This window comes from Equus caballus, chromosome 4 (assembly GCF_041296265.1).
Source record: "Equus caballus isolate H_3958 breed thoroughbred chromosome 4, TB-T2T, whole genome shotgun sequence".
In the NCBI taxonomy this organism is placed as follows: domain Eukaryota; kingdom Metazoa; phylum Chordata; class Mammalia; order Perissodactyla; family Equidae; genus Equus; species Equus caballus.
The window spans coordinates 82619413-82647256 of record NC_091687.1 but is presented as its reverse complement, the minus strand read 5'-3'; the positions used below and the strand labels follow the sequence as shown (position 1 = coordinate 82647256).

The window sequence follows — 27844 nt, the reverse complement described above, 5'->3', positions numbered from 1 at the left end:
GAGGGTGGTTTTTGAGGTTCTTCACTCCAAGGAGTCATCCACAATTTCCTGGTTGATGCTTCAAATATCTTTGACAAAAGCTATGGTCTTTAATTGTATAAATAGAGAAGGAGCATAAAGGAGTGTTCCCTTGAATGATTAGATGATTTAAAATCCCACTACAGTGTAACAGACTGTCATGGGTGACATTTGAGGTCAAGGTCTGATAGGGAAAGAGACTGAGAACCTGAGAGCACTGAGAACTGAAAGAGGAGTGAGGAGACGGAATGGATGTGCTCCGGGGGCCGCTCTCATACGAGCAGAGATAGCCCTTGCGCTCGCAAGTCTCCGTCAAAGAACTGCAAATCAGGCTTCATAAAACAACTGGAAGAATTTACAAACAGCAAAGGAAAACCAGCCCCAATATGGTAGACAAAGGACCTGTTGTTTGGAAAAGAGAGAAAAAACCAGAGATGCCCAATAGAGATGAAAAATATTAATCCTCATTAATAATTTAAGGAATGCAAAGGAAAATAAAAACCCTACAGTGATACACTATTTTTTAGAGCAATTAGCATAGATGTTTTTTAAGCTAACACCCAGTTTTAGAAAAGATGAGGTGGAACACTCACATCGCCTATATATGGTTATAAATTGTTATAAGTAGGTAGTTTGGAACTATATCAAGTACGTTAGTACCGTTTTACCTAATAATTCTTTTTGCATTTTTTCCTACTACTCAGAGAGATGCACAAAATATATATACGTTGATATTGTCACATTGTTTCTGATGAACAATTGGAAACAACTTGAATCTCTAACATGAGGGATGTGGTACAGTAAATTGTGGGATATAGGTATTAAGAAACTGTGCTTTCAAAGACAATTAATGATAAATGAAAGGTTTCATAACATAGTATTAAGTGAAAAAAATGAATATTTAGAAATGTAAAATATGACCTGAATTTGCATGGCATAGAGAAAGGACTGTTAGGATAATGCCAGGATGTTGACAGAGCTGTTCTGTGGGTGGTGGGATTATAGTTAATTTGGGGGTTTTTCCTCAAGTTTTTTTTGTATTTACCAAATTCTTTGGGTAGCACGTCTTGAGGTGGAACATAGTGACAAAGAAAGATGATTTTAGAATAGGACCACCTCACCAACTTGTTCTTGTTCCTCTGACTTCTCCCACCACAAGAACACCTACACATACACATCCAATACTCACCAACAAGTGGACAGGGAAAAGGTTACCAGGAAAACCATCCGTCAGGTGGAGGGAGAGGTGAACACCTGGAGAATGAAGCTCCAAGAGGAAGAACAATGAGATTTCCATCCTCCCAGGAGCCCAGCACAGCAGCTTCTTGGTCTATGAGCTATCCACGGAAATCTTATCCACATGGAGGCTTCCCCGTCAGCACAGTTCTCCTGGGGAAGTTGTCTTTTGTGAGAAGGGTGCATAATGGGAGTCACTGAGTTGCATGCTAGCATGCAGTTGATAAAGTGTTAAAAAGGCACCAAGGAGAAAAGGCGATAACTAGTTTTATTTGGTTGGGGGGAGGAAGGGTTGCCCAGGAGGCAGCAGGGCTGCATATCATCTCTGCATTTGTTTCTGGCAAAGTGAGAAATTTAAATTTTTCTATATCAAATGCATCTGGTTAATTGAAAAAGTGGTATATTTGAGTTAAGTAAAGAAATGGTGTTCTAGTAATCAGCACTATCCAACAGAACTGTCTGTGATGAAAAAAGCGTTTATCCTGAAGGATCATACACTCTGATCAAGTAGGATTTATTCCAGGGATGCAGGGATGGTTCACCATCTGCAGATCAGTCAACATGGTACACCACATTAACAAAATGAAGAATAAAAATCTCACAATTGTCTCAACAGATGCAGAGAAAGCATTTGAAAGAATCTGATGTCCATTTATGATTTTTAAAAAAACTCTCAATAAAATGAGTATAGAAGGAAAGTACCTCAACATAATAAATGCCATACATGACAAACCCACAGCCAACATCATACTCAACGTTGAAAACTGAAAGCTATTCCTCTGAGAACAGGAACAAGATAAGGATGCCATCCAATACAGTAACTACTAGCCACATGTGGCTATGGAGCACCTGAAATGTGGCTAGTGCAATTGAGGAACTGAAATTTTAATTTTACCTAATTTAAATAGCCTAATGTAACTAGCTGTTATATTTGGAAATCAAGGCTAGATTATAGTTCTTCTCTATGGATCATTTCTCCTGCAGTCAAATAGCAAGTATTAATAATCTTTAATTCTTTGATTTAAAAATATAAAATAAATTAATTTGATAGTTTGAACAAGCCATGTGAAGCTTCCATAGGAAGTAACAATAAATGGTGGTTTTTATTTCATTAAGCAGATGAATACAGTTCTGTAGTATAGTTCTTAAATGTTAGCATGCCAAGAAATTACCTGAGAGCTTTTTTTTTTTTAAAGATTGGCACCTGCACTAACATCTGTTGCCAGTCTTTTTTCTTCTTCTTCTTCTCCCCAAGTCCCCCTAGTACATAGCTGTATATTGTAGTTGTGGGTCCATCTTGTGGCGTGTGGGACACCGCCTCAGTGTGGCCTGATGAGCAGTGCCATGTCCACGCCCAGGATCCAAACTGGTGAAACCCTGGGCCGCCCAAGTGAAGTGCACGAACTTAACCACTCGGCCATGGGGCCGGCCCCCCTGAGAGCTTTTTAAAATGCAGATTCCTATGCTCTGCCTTACAGCAGTTCTGAATCAGAAGTTTGGAAAGAGGGTCAGGGATGTGCAAGTGTAACCAGTCACCATGGTGATTTTGATATAGGGCCTCCTGAGCCAGCCTTTGGGAAGCACTGCCCTGATGAATCTCCATCCAGGCTGTCAAACAGACTACCTTTAAACTCCAGTATATTTAAAAACAAAACAGCCTCTAAAATAGCCTGTTCACCTTTGTCTACACTAAAGAAGAAATGATTTTTTTAGAGGAGGTATTTATAACATACCTACTGTGAAACAGCCACTATACGTGTGTTATTTTATTCAAACTGCACAACACCTATGAAATAGGTGAGCTTACCCTATTTCACAGATAGGAACATCATCCTCAAAGCAGTTTAGTAAACTGACCAGAGTCACACACCTAATAAGTGATAGAGTCAGGATTCAAACCTCTGAGCTTTAGATTCCTAATCCAATGTACTTGCTGATTCTAGATCTCCAGGAAATCAATAAAAAGTGAAAAAGGCTGTAAAAATTAAAATATGTAACATCTATGTTAACTGTCTTTACCCTGTCAAATTCCAAGAGTCATGTCCTAGACATTTTTATAGCATATTAATTAACTCTGTATAAAGTAGATGAGTAGAATAGTGAATTCCTTGTATTGTATCCCAGGTATTTATTCCCATATTTTAATTGTTCCATGCATATTGGTAAGTGTATTTGCTACATTTGGATAAAAAGAAGCAACACTTCTTTCCTATTACCTCCTTTCTTCGATCCCACCTTGATATCCTCTTCTTTTTTTTTTTTTTTTTTTTAAGATTTTATTATTTTCCTTTTTCTCCCCAAAGCCCCCCGGTACATAGTTGTATATTCTTCGTTGTGTGTTCTTCTAGTTGTGGCATGTGGGACGCTGCCTCAGCGTGGTCTGATGAGCAGTGCCATGTCCGCGCCCAGGATTCGAACCAACGAAACACTGGGCCGCCTGCAGCGGAGCGCGCAAACTTAACCACTCGGCCACGGGGCCAGCCCCTTGATATCCTCTTCTTATCCCACATGTCTTCACAAATAATTTGAGAATGAGCCAGGGCTCTCGATCACACATAGCACTCAACAGCATGTGTCCCAATTGCACACACATTTTACATGCTCAGAAACTGTGTCCTTTCTCCATGTAGCAGCTAAATGATGGTATTCCTTGGGTTTCCATTGTTAGTCTTCTTTTGAACTCATTCCACCAATTTCTGTGACTTTCACACTTCCGGCTTTAACTGCATCCTGATGATTCCCAACTCTGTCCCAGAGAGGCAGGGTGGAATCGTGGTTAAAAAGCCCAACTTCAGATCTGAGGAGTTTAATGTCTTCATCCTAAGAGCAATGGGAAGTCACTGAAGGGTGGGAGAGGCAGGGAGTCGGGGTAGGGAATTAATCATATTTGCGTTATAAGAAGATTACAGAAGGGATAGTAAGGAAGCTGTTACCTTGGTCCCTGGTGGACTAATCCAAAGACATTTAAGATATACAGTGGGGGACAGGGTGCTGTAGATTGAATCTGCCCCCAAAATTCGTATGTTGAAACAACCCGCAGTGTGATGGTATTTGGGAGTGAGACCTTCGCGAGATGATTATGTCATGAAGTTGGAGCCCTCATGAATGGGATTAGTGTCCTTATTAAAACCACCCCCCAGAGCTCCCCAGCCCCTTCTGCCATGTGAAAACACAACCAAAGGACATCATCTATGAGCCAGGAAATGGGTCCTCACTGGACACTGAATCTTCCACCTTGGTTATAGACCTTCCAGTCTCCAGAACTGTGAGAAACAAATGTTCGCTGTTTGTAAGCCACCTAGTCTATGGTATTCTGTGATAGCAGCCTGAACAGACTAAGACAAGGGGTTAGTAATGGGGAGACAGAGGGAAACATTAAGGATTACTCCTAAGTTTATAGTTTGAAGCACAGGGTGGATGTTAATGCAGTTTACTGATGCAGGGTGCCCTGGAAGAGGAGCAGATTGAGAGGGAAAGCCCTGAGGTCAGTACTGGACATATTGAGACTGAGCTGCCTCTGAGATGTCTGAGGGAGGAGATACCAAGGAGACGGTCAGATATTTGGGTCTGGAATTCAGAGGAGGGATATGGGATCAAACTGTTAATGTGATTATAAGATTTCAGCCATTGGAAATGATCCTCTATCAGTGGCTGCTCTTCTCAGGCAGATGTACTCTAACTGGAACCTCTATGGAGAAATGAAAAGCCACTTTAAAAGGAAAAAAAAAAGATGTTTCTAGACAGAAAAGAATTGAGACAACTTTTTACTGTGAAAAAAAAAATGATAGCAGGAACATTAAATCTTGTCAAGGAAAGGATACAAGAAATGACATATTCTCAGTTTATGTTGAATTAAATCGGTCAATGTGTGGGATAGTCAGAAGGGCTGGACTCTGTTCCTGTTTCTTCGTGTTAACAGCTGGATCTCCTTGCACAACTCAGTTTCCTCATCAAAAAAACAGGAGTATTAGATGAAAAGAAAATCTGCAGCCTTTTCTCAGTCTAAAACAAAAATCCTTACATGTCTTTATAGAGGCTTCTGGGGCCCACATCTTTTCTCCCCAGGCCCTACAGTCCAATAGCACACACAGCGCTGAAGTCGGAAGAGAACACTGAGGTCATCTAGCAGGGACTTATCAAACATTTTTATAAGATACATTTAATATCTTCGAATATATGTTAGAATATCTATATAATATGCATATGTTCAACACTGATGAAAGCAGAGCTGTTCTGATTAGGCTAGGAAGGAGGCCTGGAGCCCTACCTGTGTGGCCTCATCCCCCAAGGCAGGCCTGATCACCAGAGTCCAGTCCCCTTGTTCACAGATGAGGAACCAAAGGGCTCAGGTCACGTGGTAGCTGCAGAGTCAGGATATGGCCTTTGTGGGCTGTAAGCCTGTAATCCTTCCATGACACCACACAGAATTCCACAAGAGCAGAGAGGACGTGGTAGCTTCACTCCCAGTCTTCTGGTATCCCTTTTCTGTCTAGGTTGTTCTGACCAGCCTGTGTGTCCCTCCTGTGCTGTTTGCCCCACACAGGCATTCATGCTGTGGGGCCAGCTTGGACAGGTAATCGGGGGGACGGCTGTAAGTCAGGTAGATGAGAATGGAATTCATTGTGTGTAATGATGAGCGTGCTGAAAAAGTCTGGGAGGGCTGTGAGTAAGCACTGGTCAGGGGAAGTGGTCAACAGAGCAACGAATGCAAGAAGGACCACTCTCCTAATGTGCTCCAGTAATAGGGGCTCAGTAGATTCTGGGTGTGAATTAAAGGATCATAGCAAGATATTCAACTTCTTAAATCCTCAGTTATTGCAAAAAGAAATTAAGGAGAGAGTGTATGTTTTCTCACGGAGTATGTAAATATATACCTGTAAATACATATACACACGTGCATATTCTTTCTGATAACCTAGAATATTTTCCCCTGAATTTCTCTTAAGAATAGGAGGGACAGAGGACAAAACCTACCTGACTGCCCAGATAATGTAATTAAAATATCTGCCCAACTCAAACTCTCAATCTGGTGAGATTAATTTGATTAAATTTACTTGCTTGAATCAAGGCCACATAGTCAGAGGACAACTGTTCAAATCCAAGTAGATGCTTAACAGGAATAATATACACCATTAGCAAAGAAGAAATACGAAATAAGATAGTTTATTCTCTTTGTGGGGGCAAGGGAAAAAGGACCAATGAGAGAAGACAGTGTGGAGAATTCACCAGTATCTGGGCTAGGTGTGCTGTTTGGAAGTTGCCTTAGATACTTTATGGAATAAGGTATGTTGTGAATAAATATATACTGTCAAATACTGTCCATCCTTAATACAAATGTGTATAATCTGGAAAGACCTTTTAGGAGTCAGAACAAAGGTTCAAAGAAGTGGACTCACAGTGGAGTAAAGAGGATGAGGAAGAGAGTTGCATTGTGTCGTAACAGTAAGATTCTGGTTTAGGGAAGGAAACCTGTTTTCTTCCAGTGCATGATATTCTGGTTCCATGTGGACTTTTAACAATAGTAGTTAGTCCTGATCTTACCAAATAAATTTGAAACATCTGCTAATAGATATCCCAGCCCCACTAATCCCTGCCCTGAAAAAAAAAAACTGCTTTTTCATAATCAGTCTTATTTATGAATGGATCTCTTTTCTGTGGAAGGTTTTAGGACTAGCAGCCTAAGTGATGCAAATATCTCTTGTTTACTTCACGAAATGTCACAGCTGAAACAAGCAAGAACTGTGTTTTGAACCCGCCCATCCATAGCTGGAATCCTCTCTATCACTTCTTAAAATTTGTGGTTCTACTTTCCATACATGTAGGAAAATGAATTTTATACACTGGTAAAATTCAACGGGAGATGTAAACCAACATGCCTCATAGCATACTTCTTGTTTCATTCTACCAGTCATTTCAAACTGCTTTCGTCTTTAATGTCCTTAAGAGTATGCATCATGAGACAAAGTTGGTAATTACCCAAACAGACTTTAGGTGTTAAATATTATTCAAACAAACCCAGTGAATGGCATCCACAATAAAGAGCAGGGAAACAAAGAGATTACAGTGTTTCATTCCAGCCTGACACACTCAGGAGAACAGAGAGCATAAGGCAAATCCGTAAGTGTTTATATACTCTCTGAGCTGTGCGGAGAAAGTTCACAGGAAGCAGTTAAAGACACGGCAACTGAACCCAGCATTGAACTGGGTTTCTTTGGAATCTTGCTGTTTTGTGCAATTTAAAAGCCAGATGAAAAACACCATTATTAGTCAATCTTGATGTTAATAGAGTTCGGTTTTTAAGGTAGCTCTTCCACCACGTGTGCCTTGACTAGAATCTTATAAAGAAAACCTTCCTGTAGGAACCATATGGCTCACCTGGTTGATCGCGGAGGTGCAGTCGCTGTTCACTGTCGTGTAAGCACTAGAGTCCCTGCTGAATCGCGACCCCCACCCCCACCCCCACCCCAGGGACCACTTGGGGTAGGGAGAAACCCAAGGAGAGGCTCTCCACTATTGTTAAAATGGAAGCAAAGAATGCTGTGACATGCATGCAGCAGACCACAGGTCCGTGCACAGGACTGACTGGGATAGACCCCAATGCTGTTTCATACTCTAAAGAGAAGAATAGCTAGAAAGGTTGCCAGATGCCGTGGTGGGAAAATTTATGCCCTAAATTCATCTGCTAATAGGCCTCCAAGTGTCATTTTATGCATTCTTCTCTGCTATCCTGTGCCTCAGCTCCTGTGCCACCTTGTAAATGAAGCTTACCCAATATCCTCCAGTTGAAATCATTCTTTCCCTCCTCTTGTTTCAGTTACACTGTTTGCCTGTTTACACTGGTCCTTAACACTTTCCACCGTGTGTCATGACCAGTCCTATACATGTCTCTCTCTCCCACTAGTTTGTATCTTCCTGGAAGGAAGGGTCTAAGACTCATTTTTTGTATTTCCTGTATTAAGTTCTCAATAAAAATCATAACATAACATTTATTGAGTGCTTGGTGTATGCTGGGCCCATTATTTATATCATTTTATTGGATACAACTCTGTAGCATGATGGTAAAGACAATGGGTTTTGGAGCCAGACCTGTGTTCAAAGCCTCCCCCGTCTCCTGTCAGCCAAGTGACCTAGAAACAGATGAGATTCCAATGCGAGTCTTCTGACTTACAGCCTCAACTCACTTCTGCCTTCATACATATCATTTAATTGAATTAGACCTATTCGCCTATAACCAAACTCATTATTACTAACTAATCTTAAAGCTACCCCCATTAGCTTGTGACTTAATGGATTTAGGTTTTTAAACTTATGTAGTGGATAGTGACTTAGCTAATCATATCAATAATATTAATTCTTTACATTTCTCTAGTATTTTGCCATTTTCACAGTCCTTTCACATAAGTCATCTCCACTGATCTTCACACCATCCTTGTAATGGGCAGGACAGCTGTCATCTTCCCCAGTTTGCTGATGAATACACTGAAGTTAGAGAAGATAAATGTCCAGACTGTTGTCTCATAGACAGAGAGTGGCAGAGCTACAACTTGAACTCAGACTTCTAAATCCATCCACAGGATTCTTGCCTCTACCTTGCCTTGTCCCTCAGCATCACTCACATGTGTAAACATATCCTCACTGGAAGGCACCAGGAACCAGGTACTGCCCTAGAGCCTTCAGTGATTCAGGTTGTCTGGTAACCATAGCAATTGTCGCTCTCCTCGTGGCAAATGAGATCACCCAGCACACACTGGCTCTCAAGATTTGAGTTACAAGAGACAAGGCATTTTCCACAGAGGGCCATTAAGTTTGGAATTCCCTTCCCCTGGTCTGACATAGCCCTGGAGTATTGGTCTTCTGGGTCTTTGCAAACCACATCAAGTTGAGTTAGCCAGCTGTGATTGGTAAGAAACCCTAATAGGCAGGAAGAAAGTGCTAAATTGGCATTTAGTTGTGAGCAATTTGTATTTTTGTGTTTTTTGCTGCTTGTATCCCTTAGGATAACTAACCAACCATAGATAATTCTCTTTCTTTAAAAATAAAAATTTTAGCAGTTTGCATGATTTTGTTTCTGTGTTCTTACATCATGTCGCAAATGATGTGATGGAGAAACCTATTGGGAAGTTTCTGTTTCTTTTGCATAAACTATTTTGCAGTAATTGATCAGCCATAGAGGAAAGATTATCTCCTGTGCACTCGGAGCGAGTCCTCTGGTCACCAGAGACCAATAAGCTGTGTCCCTGGAACTATTATCACTTTGTTGAAGAAGCTGCTATGTGAACAAAAACCAGCCTTTGTTAATTTCCCTTTTCGTATTTAAAAAACCTTGTCAGGATTTTCCCTTTGGGAATGTGTAATTTGTCAGTAGTGCATATTATTTTAGTTCTGAAGAGGAAAGATGTAGAGCAGTAGATCCTTATTAATATCGCTTGTTTATCTTCATGTCAGATCTTAATGCTTCCGCTCAATGAGATAAAATTCTCCGTATTTTAATTTATATGACAGTACACATCTTAACTTTCATTTCATAGAAATATAAAATTTTAGAAATGTAAAACACTTTTGAGACTAAGTATAATTCCATGCCCGCATCCCCAACACGCGCATGCTCTTAAACTGATGGGTGACCGGTTGGTGCAGTGCTTGGCCTGAGCCCACATAGTAGTAACTGACCTCTACTGGGCAAGATTCTCCAGGTGGTGCCTGCCTCTAGAATTAAATGAAATCTGCATTTTCTTTCTAAAACAAAATTATGTAAACCCATGTATTTATTCTGACACGTACGTGATTATTCCATTTAATTATATGTGAAAGTCCTAGTCAATAGAATGAGGATATATACTCTCAGTCTAGTGCTCTTTCTATTGTACCCTGCAGTCTGTGTATCTGTTTTAGCTCCCCAACTACTTTGTAAGCTTCTAAAAGCAGGGATGATCCCTATATGTCCCAATTAGAACTGCTTAGTAACTATTTGTTAAGTAATCTCAGACTTTGTTACAATGTTGTTAGAGCGCCGAATGTTACACCTCCTTTTCATTATCTGTTCTTTTCTATTCAGCCTCTTCCATAGATAGAAAAAGTTTGGGGTGATCAATTGATATATGATAGAAAGAAATTGGATCCAGCTTTGAACATCATTACTTCTAAATATGTATCTTTTTATTGAGGTGTAATTGACATATAACGTTATTTTAGTTTCAGGTGTACAACATAATGATTTGATATTTGTGTATATTGCAAAATGATCACCACAGTAAGTCTAGTTAACACCCATCCCCATACATAGTTACAAAATGTTTTTTCTTGTGATGAGAACTTCTAAACACAGATATTGAAGTTGAAAATTGTTTGAAGGAATAGGCTCAGGAATTTAAAGTTGTTTACTAATGGTTTAAATTGTAGTGACCAGACTCCTATTACACATTATTCTTTTATCTTAAAAAACGTGTGTGTAGTATTTCCAGCAATGCAAAAAACCCTAGAGTTTATCTTCAAAATGAAGGAGTAAACATTTCCAGTCAGCCCCTCAGCTGTCAGTTTACACATTCTGGATGTTTGTGCCATGGGAGAAGTTGGTCCAGGAATTGTTGGCCCAGTTATTAGTTTGTATGCACAGTAATATTCGAAATGCTCACTACAACCTATATTATAGTTTGTTTCAGTGTTGGAAGGGGTGTTGTCTAAGCTGTCAAGATATGATGAAGGCACTTTCTTCTCATCCATTCTGTCATTCACTGTAAGTATTTGAACGAGTTCTCTTCTGCTGTCTTTTGACTGTTGTCATAGTTCTTATCTAACAGTGAAGAAAATAATTCTCATAATTATCTCTTTTCCACTTAAGGTGAAAGCAGCTGCAAAATATGTTGATGTTCCAGTAAGTATTTTTTTTATTTGCTTTTAAAAATTCTATATAGTTCTTTTTTAAAAAAATAATTGTTTTACAATGGGTTTATTTCAAATCTTTAAACCAGTGCCGTTCCCTCTGGGAGTAGTTTATTTTCCTTAAGTAAGCACTAACCCTCACAACGACGCTTGGCAAGGGAGCTCAGTGTATTTTTTTGCTTGTGATGTGGGAGCTCTTAAGGAGGTCAATTCATCATGAGAACCTGTCAGCTCGTTGCAGAGGGTAGTTATAGCACTCTCAGATGGGGTAAAAAAGACCTCACACTCTTTATAGAAAAATGCTCACTCTCCCTTCCCTTTATGTGAAAGCTGTAACAGGTTTCTTATGGGAGTTAAAGTCACAATAGAGATGAGCCAGTTAAATCAAAGAAGTAGTTTTCTAAATACAAAAGTGTTATAAATCAATATTCGCTTATATTAACATTCAGTTTTTCACAAAATTCTTGGGAAATAATTCATAACCTGTAAATTTGTTCAAAGATTAAGATACCATGAGAGAAAATTATGAAACTTACTTAGCTACAATGAAAAAATTCACATGATAAATATAATGAACAAGTTAGGGCAGCATTTTTAAGTTGATAATGCTAACAAATTAGTTTAAATCCTATTACATATATGATCAAGGCCTAAGACGTTCTGTTTAATCATATATCTTGCCATATGTATCACTTTTTCAAAGAATTAGCGTACAATGGAAAAAAAAAACTTAAAATTTAAAACTAGATGGAGTATAAGTCATCTCATCTTTGGTTAAGACCTTACTTGAGTAGCATCACAGCTCTGGGTCGCCGTCGTGAATGTTAGTGGCTTGAGTACTGGCCAGCTTTGTATATCAGATGTAGGTAGCTCTTATCTCTAAAATGTGTGAGTGCATTTTATACTGTGGACTAGTCACTCAGATTTAATGCTGCTACAATTATTATAAATGGACATTTTCAATGAAAAGGCCGTAGACTTTCCTGCGTTTGCATAGGGTTCCTTTGGGTTTTTCTTTTACAAATGATTCCCAAAGAAGTCTTGGCATACTCCTTATCTTGTACCTAGAATCAGAAAGTCAGTACTGGGCAATAAGCAGAAATAATCATGTGTGTAGGGTCCTGCAAAGCAGCAGCACAAAAGAGAGAAAGGGAGAATTAGGAAGGAGAGTTTATATTGGCCATCTTAAAAAGAAAGAGGCAAGTAATCATAGGAAGTAATCATAGGAACACATGAACTTCTTTGGAATTCCTAACATACATTTTATAGCATAGTTGTGTTATTTTGAATTACAAATGGAATGGGACACCATAATTATTCCTGTCCTCATAGCTTTTGAAGTTCTTAGTTTGACCCTGTACCAGATCTGTAAGACCCCACAGAACTTCAGAGTTGAAAGACGCAGAAATCAGTTCATCCTCTCTCCTCCTTAATGCGGAAACCCCCTCGCAAAGATTCCTTCAAGCTCTTTTAATTTTCTCAGTGATTGCAGGCTCACCGTAGGACAGCCTCCTCTTAGGTATAATGAGTTGAAATTCTGTACGTGTGTGAATTCTTCCTTGGTATTAACCCTCTTCTGCAAGATAGCCCTTCAAATATTTGATGATAATTATCGTGCCTCCTCTTCCCAAGAGATATGGTAGGTATTCAAAGGGGTATATTGTCTAAGGAATTCTTATTTTCTGTATTAGACATCCTCAACTTCTTCATTGAACTCACTGATTAAGTATTTATTTAACACATACTGAGTGCTAGGCCCTGGGCATCCATGATGAAAATATGCATTTCCTGTCCCCTACCTGTTCAGTATCTAGAGATGAAAGAGATAGGGAAATAGACAGATCATGAAAACAGCTATAGCAAGTGTACCCAGACTCTTTATCACGCCATTCTCTAGATGAATTCCAGCTTACCAGTGTCACTATTGGTAGTGTCACTAGCCCAGATGATCTAGTGGTTAAGATTCTTTGCTCTTACCACTGTGGCTTGTGTTTGTTTCAGAAAAACACACTCCCCGTCTGTTGGTTGTCATACTGTGGCAGCTGTGTGTTGCTGTGATGCTGAAAGCAATGCCACTCATATTTCAAATACAAGCAGGGTCCCCCATGGTGGACAGATTTTTCAGTGGAGCTTCCAGAGTAAAGAGAAATTAGGAAGAAGGACCTGGCCACCCACTTCTGAAAAAATCGGCCATGAAAACCCTGTGAATAGCAGTGGAGCATTGTCTGATAGAGCACAGGAAGGTGAGAGGATGGCGCAAAAAGAATTCTGCTCTGCTGTACACAGGGCCACTAGGAATCAGAATTGACTTGAGGGCGCTAATAACAGAATGTCATTAGTAAGTCAGATTGCCCCCAGAGCAGCGCATACTAAACCGTAGATGTGGTCTGGCCATGGCAGATTACTAAGGGAGGAATTTCTCCCTCAGAGCTGGACATGACACCTCTATTATTGATGCCTGTGAATCCTAACTTCAAAAGATGTGAGGTGCTGTTGACTGTTACTGTTTTTTATGCTAAAACTCCAGCCATCATTCTTCCTGAAACAGTCTTTTAAGGAGAACCTTATGAGAAAAAAAGAATACCAGCTCACCTTTCACAAAAATTAACTCAAAACTGATCAAAGACCTCCTTGTAAAATGCAAACTATAAAACTTCTGGAAGAAAACGTAAGAGAAAATATATGTGGCCTTGGATCTGGTGATGAGTTTTTAGATACAACACCAAAAACATCCATGAAAGAAAAAAATTGCAAGTTGAACTTAATAATTGCCTGCACTGTTAAGAGAATGAAAAGACAAGCCACAGACACATATATGATAAAGGACTGTATCTAAAATGTACAAAGAACTCTTAATATTCAACAATAAGAAAACAAACAACCCGGTTAAAAAATGGGCAAAAATTAGAACAAAGACGTACAGGTATCAAGCATATGAAAAGATGCTCAACATCATTTGTCATTAGGGAAATGTCAATTAAAACAATGAGATACCACTACACACCTGTTAGTATGGATAAAATTTTTTAAAAACTGGCAATAGTAAAATGTTGACAAGGATGCAGAGCAACAGGGACTCTGGTTGATTGTTGGTGGAAGTGCAAAATGGTACAGCCATTTTGGAAGACTGGCAGTTTCTTGCAAAGCTAAATATAGTCTTACCATGGAACTCATCAGTTGCACTCCTAGGTATTTAACCAACTGATTTGAAAACTTATGTCCACATCAAAACCTGCATACAAATGTTCATAGCAACTTTGTTCATAATCACCAAAAATGGGAAGCAGCCAAGATGTCCTTCACTAGGTAAATGGATAAATAATCTGTAGTATATCCATACAGTTGGAATACTATTCGGCAAAAAAAGAAAAAGAAATTAGATATCAGGCCATGCAAAGACATGGATGAATCTTAGAAGCGTATCATTAAGTGAGAGAAGCCAGTCTGAGAAGGCTACATACTGTATGATTTCATTTATATCACATTCTGGTAAAGGCAAAACTGTAAAGATTATAAACAGGTTAGTGGTTGCCGTAAGTTCACAGTCGCAAATCTGAGACAAGAGTCCCATTCAACATATAGCATTCCCATTTAGCAGGAGAAGCCTCAGTCTGTATCAATTAAGAGAATAGAACTAGGAACAGTGACTAAAAACTAGTGGGAGGCAGAACTGAAATCAGTGTAAGGCAAAATCTTTTTTTAAAATAATTAAAATTGTTTTCACAAAGGTGATATATTATTAGAATCTATGCCACTCTTTGCCAGATGCAGTGCTGAAGATTTCTGCATTATGAGGGAAATACAACCAGATGACATTTAAGGTCCTTTCTAACTGTGTTCTGGAATTTTGTTCTATAGGTCATGTTAGTTATAGGGCATTTTGGTGTGTATGTACAATGCCTATTGAAAATTGTCTTGTTAACATTGTACCACACATTGCATATGGTCTCTGTGCTAGACGGTGAGGTGACACAGCTAAAGAGACCTGGAGAACATGGTAAGGATTACCGGGACCAAGAACAATGGGGAAGCAGAGGAGAAACTCCCCACTAATTGGCCTGCTAGTGGTGATGCCTGATCCTGGTTGTCTGTCCTGAGAAGATGGAGATGGCTTATCTTTCTCGTGTTCATTAATAACTCTCTCAAGTGTTCTCTCTTCTTTGTGACGCTTGCCAAAGATGTCTACTCTCCTAACTCCCCCAAATGTGGCGTGAATTCAGCTCTATAGTGTACAGACTTGACATGGGGCCCAGGCTCTCAATTCAAGCCCCACCTTTGCCCCCAGCTAGCTGCCTGACCGTGGGCTCCTGTTTTCCCAGCTGTAGATAACAGTATAATCCCTGTGCTGTCTCCCTCACTAGGTTCTTAGGAGAATTCAGTGAACATATTCTCTAGAAAGTGCTTTGTAAATGCAAAGCACTGTTGAAATAAATAGGATTGTTATTGCTTCTGCCTGGAATGCTGCTTCCTGCTCCCCTGCATTCCTCTGCAGTTTCCAGCCCCTGCTTCAGAATGTGACCATTTTCCAAAAGAAGAACCATTTGCCTTCCACAGAGTGAAAAATATTCAATTGTCTCTCATTTATTTTTCTTTCATTTTAGAATATTAAGCACCTTGGGTTTATCAATGGCGACTTTTAAAGGTACAGTTGGTCAGTTCCGTGACAATGGTGTTTTCCCTCCTTCCTTTGCTTCTGATCTTGTTTATTACTTAGATAAGGCCACTTGAATACTCAGTATTTTACATCAGAATGAGAACCAGGCAGAACATGGGGAATGGAGCACCTGCCCACTTTGACATGCTCACCCGGAGAGGCAGAGAGGCTCACCGGGACCGGATTCAGAGTCTTACATTAGACAGTCACGGGAGGTGGCCTGCTGTGCTTCCTAGATGTGCGTTTTGCTTCTCTCTTCTTTATTCCTTTTGTTTTTTGTCTGTCTGGCTCTTCTCATATAAGGTAAATCCATGGACTGATTCTGGGCCCTGGCATTCTGTCCATCCTCAGCTCTCCTTTAAACCAAAGTCTGAAAGCTTCCAGATTGGGATGGAGTATATCAACCCCAGTCCATCTAAATGTTGAAAGCTGGATGAAATAATACCTAGTGCATTTTAATTTCACTGCTTCAAGTCTCAGTGTAGTTTCTATAGTTGATGTAACAACTATAGATAGAGGAGGGAAAGGTTAGTGAACATTATCATAAACTGAGAGGTTTCATACCTTCATCATCATCATAATCATGACTCATGAAAATAATAGTACAAAGCTAGTGTGTGATACACATATTAGCACTTTCCTTGTCTGGTACTCCTGTATCAGCAGGTATTCCTCTAAACTCTGAGATGTTAGTGATCCTTACTATAGATGAGAAACAGCTAGAGAGATACAAGATGCCCATAATCCCAAATGGGCAAGGCATAGTAAGATTAAAATTGAGCCCATACGTCTCAGTTGAAAATCAACCTGTCTCTTTTTCGTGAGTATTTCAAGCTAATATCTTAAACTGTTATTCAGTATTACTTCTAATATTTAAAACAGCCTCCTCTTTGGAAGGATTTTCCCTAGTGATACAACAAAAATGTTTGAACATACTAGTGCTGAGATCTATGAATACATAAAATGTCACTACTTAGAAGAAATACTATGAAGGATTCATGTGAACTTGAAGAATGAAAATATGACTATATAAGTTATAGGAGCATTAACTATAACAGATTCTGATATAAGATATTCTCATAGCGTAATGGGAGGAATCTGCTTTTTTACTGACTATACTCATAGGGCACAGACAGATGACCCTTAACCAGAGCAGAACTCTGGAGTAATGGACGCTGTCCCTTAGAAATGTGGGACTGAATCAAATGTAAATATTTAAAACACACCTGTTACATGCTCCAAGTCTTAAAGGTGTTTTCAAAAGGGTGTGGGTGCCATTATCTTTAATTCAAAATTCTCCACTTCACAATTTGGACTCAAAAATGCGTGCTGGTGTTAATTAATGGGACTTTGAGTACTGCTAAATTTAACAAAGAGAAAGGTTACTCTGTGGCCAATTCACTGCTTGAAATAATAGTTTGGAATATTCCTAAAACAATGGGAATTCCTTCGTTTATTGTTTTAAAAAATTAGATAAACCATTATTAGAAAATCTTGAAAGTTTTATATCCTCCTGCTTTTCCGTTTACATTTTCTCCCCACCTTTTATAAATTATTCCTTTTCCTGGGCTTGTCTAAAATATAAGTTGGAATAAATCTAGTTTGAAGGCTTCAGTTCTGTTTATTTCCTTTTGCTTTTCTGTGTGAATACAATATAATTATTCTACTTTGTAGAAAATTTGGTAAAATACGTATTTTTTACAAGATACAGCTATACTCAAAACCTTCTATTCTTTCAAGTATTTGAGAACATATAACTTAAGCTTTTTAAAAGCATTTGGAGTAGTTTAACTTTAAGAACATTTGCACTCAAATTTGAAAATATAGAAATTGCTACATAAATGCTAAGTAATAAAGAATATACTAAACATTGAAAGAAAATACATTGTTGTTAACAATACCTAGGATAAGTTATGTGTTGGTAGAATTATGTCCCCTGTTGCCTGATGATCAGTGATAGACTGTCCCTGAATCTGAAGTGCCACAGCTGGGAGAGAAATTGTTCCTATTACAATTTCAAGTTGAGAAGACAGGCTACTGTTTTAAATCTTACAAGATCAATTTTTTTGAAATGGTAATAATGACTGGATACAGGTATTTTATTTAGGAAGCAGGCAGATTATCACAAATCAGGATATCACAGTTCCACTATATTGTCTCTTCAGGCAAGCTTTTCTAGGTTATGAGAACTGTGCTTTAAAATTAAACCAATTATACTGTAGCTACAAGTTAATCTTTGAGACTGGAATAGTATATTTAAAAATTTGTCTCCTTGCTAAATAGACACGATGACAGTGTTTGCACAGTGTATTGTTAACCTCCAGGGGAAGGTTAAGCGGCTTCTTCTGTATCTAAATCTGTTGCTGTGAAAAATGACTGGAGCGTTGCACCCACCTACCCTTGAATGGGGAAGGTGAAGGCTTGCACCTGTGGGATTAGGTGTAGCAGCAGGAAGTAAGAGCATTTGCAGCATATAATTAACATGGAATTTTTTTCTCTTTTTTTAAACAGCATGTTCATCTCACTAGGTTAACTAGTGATTAACACTCGAAAAAAATTTGCTAGAGTCTGCACCCTTACTTAAGCTCCTTCATTCACTGGTGTATTCTATTACTTGCGCAGCCAATGTCAGAGGAACTCACCTTACACCATACTTCATTTGCTTCCATATTTATTGATTTATTTATGCTCATTGGGGAGTTGTTTTAGATTTTATTTCCTTTTACTGTCACTTTGTTAACCACATTCTGTTCTTTCTGAATCAAATTAGAAATAATTCACGAACTCCTATTTTGATGTAGAGATTACTACCCTAACAAACACGATGGAGAAGTTAGTGCTTAGTGAACTGAGGATCTCAGAGGTTTAAACGGGAGAACAAAAAAAAGCGTTTACTTTCTCTAAGTGGTATTTAACATATAGTGTGCTTGCTATGTGGTTTTTAATGGTTATTGTCTCGTATTTGTTAAAAACTCTAATTTACCAATATAGAAAAGATTTCTAGTTATAGCTCCCTAGAACACAACATTCTTGATAAAAACTCATCCAAATCCCCAGTCGTTGGAGTTTAATAGGCTGCTCCTTTGATAAGGTTGGTGGACACCCACTTGCCCAGAATGTGTAGCAATATCCTGTCTCCGCAATGCAGTCACATGCATTCTTTTCATTTACACACCAAAAAACAAAAACTTAACAGAATGTGTTCAGTTTTGTTTTTTAACTAAACTTCGTCTCCTAACATGATAACTTGTAATAATGGAATTAGATGCAGTGACTTCCAAAGTGTGTTAATTTTACTGCCACAAAACAGTCTTTGCACAAAGGCACACTGAACCAGTGATAATGTCTTCTATCCAAACACATTTGTACTGTAAGTAGAAACTGTTTAAACGGAAAATTACATCTTTTTCAGCAATTTATCAGAGATAATTACCCTTCATACTCCACGGAAGGATAAAGTGTTTTAGAGAACTCTAATTCTAATTGGTAAATGTCACCAGCTGTTATAGTTACTCTTACTTGTGTATATTCTTCTAATGCTTATAGTCTCATGCCACAAGCTACATGAAAATATATTCACTAGGTGTGAAATTCCCATATGTCACAGTTTCAAGAATAGGTAAACAGCTCAAAGATAAAGGAAGAAATAATGCTAATGAGGAATGTAGTAATTCTCAGTTTTGTTTTCCAGGCAAGTGGATCTTAATTTGCCAAAAGGGGAAAAAATGTAATTTCAAAAAGAAAAAGACAGAAACACTTAATTTGTTGAAATAAACTTTTAAATGGGCTTTACCTCACTCCCTCAACCATATTCTTATTTCCTTAGAAAGTTGTAAAACTATCTCATCCTACAGATTTCAGAATTATATCCCTTGGGTCTGCCAAAAGGAACAGCATTTAGTTTTCTTTTAGGCTTAACAGTAAAGTGTTTGTTAGTTTTAGACGGTAGAAGATAAACTCTTCCTGGACTGTGTTTCCTGATGTCTAACGTTATCTTGAAAGTAATCAAGGAAACAGAAAAAAATTACCGTAGAGTCTATGGCAAGGGTTGAAAGTCATTCTCCAGTCCTCCTGGCCATAACTTAGTTTCCAGTGAGTCTGATGGGTGAAGTGATTGACTAGATTAAACTTCTAAGCATACACTTTTGAAAAGCAGAAATGAAAATGGGGTTGGGATGGGACGAAATGTTGGGCAAGGCAAGCCTCTCATTTTTCTATTCTTTAATTCCCAGTTTAGCTGGGCTGTGCCCAACTGCCTCATTATTACATATATCAAAGCGTTTTGTTCCCAAGCACCTGACTGAAGCTCAGCTGAGCTAACTTGTTATTATAATGTATAGAAAATTGTTCTTATGTCATTTTCATTCTGCAGCGGTATCTTTTCTGAATGTTCTCATTTTCAGTGTTTTGACAAAGTTTGACGGGCGTAGAGAGAAATACTTATGGGTTAGTTGTCCTCAAGTATTCATAATAGTTATTAATCTTTGTACAAATTAACCTGCCTCTTCACTGGAAAAACTGATGTATAACACGCCCTCCCCACCCCCCAAAAAAAGAAGAAACCACTAGGTTTCTCTTGATTATCCTTGTAGTTTTATTATAGCTTATGATGCAGAAAAATAGTGAAAGAATGAATTTGGTAAATTGCCTCCATTAGGTTTGGAATATATTGCCTACGTTGTGTATGGATGCTCTTGAAGGAAAGACCAGAGAAGACATTTATATAAGTAGTTGTTTCAAATTATACCTGATAATTAATTTTGTTGTATCGAAGTTATATTGGAAGGGATCCTTGAATTTATGTAGTATATGTTTCCCATTAGGCTAAATATAAGAGCAGTGAGAACTTGCTGTAACTCTCATTACCCTGAAATAACTTTGTTACCAAAAGATCAAATTGATTTTTATTAATAAGATATGCTCATTGCCTCTACTGTGTGCTGGTTAAGAGAGGGGCAGTTTTATCATTGTATGTAAAATATACTGCCCCCAACAAAAAAAGTGGTGAGAACTTTCTGTCCTTTATTTAAGTAGAAGGTGCTGTCACTGTCCTAGCATCACTTGGATGTGTACCTTGAGTTGTTTTTCCAGCAGTTGTAATAGTTAAATGATCCATTTGCTTTCACTTTATTTCTTTGCCATACTTACTTTTGCAAAATGAGTCTGTTGATGGAGGTAATAAGTGCATTCTATAGATATGAAATGATGCAAGACTGACTTATTTGGGCATCAGTTCTACCGTTTTGTTATTATTAAAGCCATATTCTCATCAAATGAATAACTCAATACAGATTATGAATCAACCCCAGGTGTGGATCATGCAAATAAGTATTTTCATTTGCTAGTCCAGCTATATGAAATGTAAGAAAGAACTAAAGATAAGTCTAGAAGGAAAACTCTTTAGGGGCCATTCAAGTTTTTATGCCTTCCTAGTACTGGCTTAGTAGACTCCATAGCAAGGAGGAATTATATTACCTCCCCTATCTCTTCGAACGTTAGAAGACACCAAATGTTGGATAACTTTGGAAAGTTATGCAATCTACACCTTTGGCTCTTCATCAGAGACTGGTTCATCAATATTCTTACTGTGTTTATAAAATAAAATAAATCCTTGGGATAATGTTGATAAATAAGAATGAGTAGAAGCAAGGATAATCTACAAAATTTTGGTTTATTTTTCACTTTATAATACATTAAATGTTTTTTTGCCCACTATCTACTAATAATGTTTTATTCAGGTTCATATTCCTTGGGCACCCATGGTAGTTGAGGAAGGCAACCCCACGAAAGCTAACATTTTTGTTTTTAAATATATGGATAAACCAGCCAGAAACGATGAAAAGTAAATTGTATTTGCCATTAGGAAATGATTATTGCATATGGGAACTTTTTGAAATATTCATTCATTTTTACTGCTTTGGTATATTGACCTTTCAAGATAGCCATTTTTTTTTTTTTTTTAAAGATTGTCACCTGGGCTAACAACTGTTGCCAATCTTCCTTTGTTTCTCTTTTTTTTTTTTTTAAGGATTGGCACCTGGGCTAACAACTGTTGCCAATCTTTTTTTTTTCTTCTGCTTTATCTCCCCAACCCCACCCTGTACACAGTTGTATATCTTAGTTGCAGGTCCTTCTAGTTGTGGGATGTGGGATGCCGCCTCAACATGGCCTGACGAGCGGTGCCATGTCCGCGCCCAGGATCCGAACCCTGGGCCACCGCAGCGGAGCACGCGAACTTAACCACTCGGCCACGGAGCCAGCCCCAAGATAGCCATTTTTTAAAAAGTGGTATCTACTAGTTTACAACCACATATTTCTAATCATTTTAATAGTGATGAATAACTATGACCTCAAGTTATAGTCATAAGGAAATTTTATTTACTTTAGTACTGAAGGTGGTCATTGTTCATTTGGTCTTGAGCATATTTTTCTAGCATAATTTTTTTTTTTTTAAAGATTGGCACCTGAGCTAACAACTGTTGCCAATCTTTTTTTTTTCCTGCTTTGTCTCCCCAAATCCCCCCTGGTACATAGTTGTATATTCTTAGTTACAGGTCCTTCTGGTTGTGGCATGTGGGATGCCACCTCAACGAGGCCTAACAACCGGTGCCATGTCCGTGCCCAGGATCTGAACCAGCGAAACACTGGGCCGCTGCAGCAGAGTGCACGAACTTAACCACTTGGCCACGGGGCCAGCCCCTAGTGTAATTTTTGAAATGATATAATGAATGATTTTCTGGGGTTGTGGTTAAATAATATTTTCACAATTAAGACCTTATATTGTTTTATTCGTCATGCTTTTCCCTCACAACAGAAACCAGGAATGGATCTGGCAGACACCTATATTATGTTTGTTCGGCAAAACCAGGATATTCTTCGAGAAAAGATCAATGAGGAAATGTATATAGAAAAGTTGTTTGATGTAAGTAATTCCGCTTGCAAGGTATGCTGGCATTATAGTCATCCTGTCCAGGAGCGAGTTGCATTTGATGGTATGCTTGCAAAGCAGGCTCTTGTTTTTTGTCCCTTGTCTTCTATGCAGCTAATATAGTTGATAATTTTATCTTTTTGACTGCTGACAGGAGCCTTAATTGCCTTTTCTTTGTACATGAAAACTGTCAGTGTTAGAATGAGAGTCTCAAAAACATTCTAAGGTTAATTTTAACAAGCAAGACAATAATCAGTTTACCATTGTGTACAGCATCGTTTCCCTTGCCTTCACAGCATTCCATAAACAGAATCTTGTTGTCTGGATTTTGCCCCGACTATAAAAGTTTTTTTAACCCAATATAATACTCTTCAGTTCAACAAAGAAATAAGCTGCAGTAAAGCCAAATTTCTGGAACTCTAGTGTTATTGAACATTTTTATCATGATTTACAGCACTGATGTATGCTAACAGATACATTGCTGCCGTTTGATCAGTATGAAAGTTTTCATTTAGGCATGGCCACTGCTAGAAATGTGGGCTTGTGGTTTTTAATACCATGGTCGAGTTTCATTTACTGACTATCTGCACAGGAGACTAAGCAGTGCATTTCAATAACAATGTTGTCATTCATTTGTCATTCTTTAAGTCAATTCAAAGGAAGTGGTACTTTGCTTGTGACATAGCTTTGCATCATTCCCCACAATGCTGATTCTGAAATGTAATATTTGCCTTGAACTGTATTTATTTATGTACATCTTCTCTGCATTTTAGAAATGCTTTTCTGGCAGTTTCATTTAATTATGCAAGTTACTGCAAATGTTTTCATAACAGCAATTCACGGGCTTCATGGTGACGCTTCAGCTGTGGCAGTTACAGAAGGTCCTGCTACGTCGTCATCCCACCGTGGTCTGTCCTGTCAGTGTTCACTGTTTGTCAGGTTGGGTGGTCAAAAGAAGTCTTACCTTTCATACTTTATGTTTCTAGCCTCTACCCAGGCTGTTTTACAATACAAGTATCATCTGTTTTAATAAGCTAAGTGTTAATATGTGTGAAAAGAATGATTTCCTAAAAGCTTTGATGCCCTGCAGGGGTAGAAAAATTATCATCCATCCAGCTGGCTCTTTTACAAAATACTGAAACCGTATTAGCAACTTCTGCTTCCATTTGGTATTGCTCTGAATTTACAAGTATTTGTTTCACTTCCAAGTTCTCTTTTACTTTTTTGGCTTATGGGGTAATTTTCAAAAATGTTGATCAGAAAAGGAAAGTTGAATTGATGTATTCCCATTATATTTCTTCATAGTGTAAGTATAGTTAAAGCACATATTCTATGATGAAAAAAGGTGGAGTCATTTTGGAAATAGGCCATTGTAGATAGGGGTAGGTATGTATGTATGTTTTCTTAACATCTTCAATTTTTTGTCTCGGTTACATGTTTACTACAAAGCTTGCTGTCAGTTCATAACAGAGGTAGAATTTTTTCTCCATAAAGGTATTCCCCACTTCAACTCCCCTTCGTTCAGCAAACTTCTTCTGAAGACTTTTTGTGTGGCAACAATAACAAAGGGAACTAACTAGGGGCCGGCTCAGTGGTTAAGTGTGCATGTTCCACTTTGGCGGCCTGGGGTTCGCCAGTTCGGATCCCGGGTGCAGACATGGCATTGCTTGGCAAGCCATGCTGTAGTAGGCGTCCCACATATAAACTGGAAGAAGATGGGCACGGCTGTTGGCTCAGGGCCAGTCTTCCTCAGCAAAAAGAGGAGGATTGACAGCAGATGTTAGCGTAGGGCTAATCTTCCTCCAAAAAAATAAATAAAAAGTAAATAAATAAATAAAGGATTGTTATGTCTTCTAAACAAAAACAAAGGGAGCTAACTAAAGTGGGTGCAAGGTGGCCAACATTGAAATGATGTGCTAGTTTAATTGTCCTGGTTGTGTATACTTTCCTTTCAATACCTAAGCATCTGACATGGCTGTAGGTTTGCTTCTAAAAGGAACCTTTGACAAACAACCATTCTGTTTTGCGATGGTTTTGTCATTTTGCATATCCCCACTAGAACACTGGGCTTGTTATTTGTAAAATAGTTATACTGTCCTTAAACACTCTAATATTTTTAAGTTGCACGTTTTTGTTACTGTAATTAAAAATAAAAAATAAACTCTAATTCTGTGGATATGTCATCAAGAATAACATGTATGAGGGGGTACTAAGAGCCCCTAATTAGCCAAGACTGAATTTGCCTCAATTACAGTTCATAAATGAGAGGTTATCAAGTGTGTGTTGAAAGGTAAAGTAGAATGTGTATCTTAAGCAACAGATCATTACTGAGAGACATTATATAATTATTGGAAATCCACTTGGCTGGAGCTTGAAATAATATTGTTAGGTGTCAAGAAACAGTTGAAAATAATGACCCTATAAATACCGTTAGCAACCTTAGTCTATTACAGATAAAAGATTGAAGAGAACAGTTTTATTCAGGCATCATGACAAACTTCTTGCTATTCCAATTAAAGTAGTTCTTGAGTAAGTAAGGAAATGGAACCTCCCAACTTCAGATGCAGAGGAAGACGCACACACACATGCACACACGCACTACAGTGAGTCAACACTTAGTGGTTTTAACCAACCTACATAAGGGTACAGGGGCTATAGTTTCTGGCCATGTGATGAGAGAGCTTGATTCCTTAAGAAGGATATGCTTTTTACCCGGGTGAAATTCACTTAGTTTTAAAAATACCACATGTAGCAATATTTTTACATAAAACAGTTATTTTGTAAGACAGGTATTCATCCTGCCTCTAATACCAACACTTTGAAACAGAACAAATGTGGTTTACTAAATAATCTTTTTCTGCATGATACCCTACCTATGGAAAGACTATTGAAAATTCTGTGAAACTTTCCTTGTGACTAGTAACTGATCACTGGACTCGAAAACTTTTTAATCAATTGAGCATCTTAATTGCTCCTGGTATTTGTGGCAAAATACCTTAGGGTTCTATTTAAATAATTGTATCAGTGACTACGGCCAAAAACTGACCATTGCCGAAGGCTTATGTCCATTGTTTTGGAATGCACCTGTGAAGGAGAATGGTGCCTCCCACCATTATTGATGTACAACCCACACAGCCGTATGCCATGACCCAGCTTCCTGGGCATCTTGCACTGCTATTATTATTGTTCTAGCCTCCACTGAAAGTTTTTTATTTCTTAACTTCAAAGTCCTAAAGAGGGAGATGATTAAAATCTGTATTATCTTAAAGGCCATAAATAGGATAATCTTAGACCTTTACATTAGATCTTGAAATGTTAAAACTAAAACTACCCTTGGAAGATTAAAAAAGTTTATTAAGACAAATACCAGGGCCGGCCCGGTGGCCGAGTGGTTAAGTTTGTGTGGTCCACATCTGCAACTCGGAGTTCACGGGTTCGGATCCTGGGCATGGACCTATATACACTCATCACGCCATGCTGAGGCCACGTCCCACATAGAAGAACTAGAAGGACCTACAACTAGGATGTGCAACTATGCACTGGGGCTTTGGGGAGGGGAAAAAAGAGGAAGATTGGCAACAGAAGTTAGCTGAGGGCCAGTCTTCCTCACACACACAGAAAAAAAAGACAAATACTAAGACATTCTCCTTCATTCCATAAAGTGGTTAAACTTATAAAAACGCTTTCTGCTTAAAACAGAAATAACTTCAAAAAAGGATAAATAAATGATGCCAGATCCGTGCTGTTAATGAAAGGAACAGTTTGTTTAAGCTACATCCCTAATCTTTTCAAATCATCAAAATAATAATGATAGCCTTAGCTGTCACCACCACCATTCCTGGGGCTCCTCCATGTACCAGAAATGTGCTGCGTGCTTTACCTAAATCATTCGTAACCTTCTGGACAAGACTCCATCATCCCTGTTTCATCCTTATTTTCAGGTTAAGGAATCTCCCGCTCAGAGAAGATAAGTGACTTGTTAAGTCTTGGACCAGACTTTGATATTGTGTCTGTCTAGTTTCAAAGTCCATACTGTCTCCACCATACCTCAGACTTACAAAATTTGAAATGGTATAACAGTGTTGTGGGAAGAGGGCTAGACCAGGAATCCAGAAACCTGAGTTCCAGCCACAGTTCTGCCAATTATTATCTGAGTGAGTTTCAAGAAGTTATGTCACCTATTTAAGACTCACTATAGTTAGTACACACAGACGGAAGAAGTTGGTCTAGAGCTCCAGATGGTTTCTGAAATCCCTCCCAGACTTTAAGCCAACTAAATTAAATTAATTTTAATTTTAGGAATGGCAACAAAAATCACTGCCTTGTTTGCATTCTGAGTCTTGCACCCCAGAGTAGGAATTCTTAAGTTTTTTGGTGATGGCCAGGTGAAAGCAAGATATCACGCAAGAAGCAATAGCAAAATGCAGTGGAAAAGAGTTTCTATATAAAAGAATAGCTGTGTCATATGACATTCTATGTGTCTACCACCATGGTTCTGAACCCCAAATTTAGGAAAATAGTTGAAACTCCTGTATTCTGCATGCATGCTAAAGTCTTTCTGAGTGACCAGAATATTTTAAACAGAGGCTGTCTCTGCCTCTCAAGTGATCATTAGTACACATGCTAAGTTTAAAATCTACATGCTCTATTTACTTTTTCAATTAAAAAAAGTTCTTATCTAGCTAAGAAAAATCTAAAAGAAGTTCTCCTGTAGGAGGAAAGACCTTGGATTCACCAAAAGAAAGTTTTTCTGCTTCGTAGGCAATCCCTTACACCAATGTCCTTTTTCTTACCTACAAAAGGTCGTTGTCAGCAGCCTTTAAAATCTTTATCAAATCAAAACCATCTACAACTTCTCTAATCCCAATATGAAAGTATGAGAAAGATTTCCTAATTCTTAAATTCCATTCTGAATACCTACTATGATGTTTCTTCCCACACTCTCTTGTTTCCGGACACTCAGTTGCAAGCCACAGGTGCCCATGTGTCAGGGAAGCAGCTGGCCATGTTCCCTGAGAGCTGTGGATCTCTGGGTTGGGAAGTAGTGATGTTTCAGAAGTCAAAACTGGCATCTACAGTAATGGCCACAAGAGCACCCTCTTCGGTTGTTTCCTAATGTCCAAGAATGT

The 27844-nt window shown here is 38.4% G+C and overlaps 1 protein-coding gene across 12 annotated transcripts in view; it reads left to right on the top strand.

Annotated features, from left to right (window-relative positions):
• Positions 1–27844, top strand: part of CADPS2 (calcium dependent secretion activator 2) — a 495842-nt gene that overhangs the window by 448062 nt on the left and 19936 nt on the right. For 8 of the 12 annotated variants that reach the window (XM_070264987.1, XM_001502202.7, XM_070264989.1 and 5 more), the window contains 3 exons: positions 10904–10987; positions 11093–11125; positions 22602–22709. In XM_070264987.1, coding sequence (XP_070121088.1) covers positions 10904–10987; positions 11093–11125; positions 22602–22709 — 225 coding nt within the window. Of the gene's footprint in view, positions 1–10903; positions 10988–11092; positions 11126–22601; positions 22710–23548; positions 26350–27844 lie in introns of those variants that run through there. The other 4 variants (XM_070264988.1, XM_070264985.1, XM_070264981.1 and 1 more) reach the window with 2 other exon arrangements.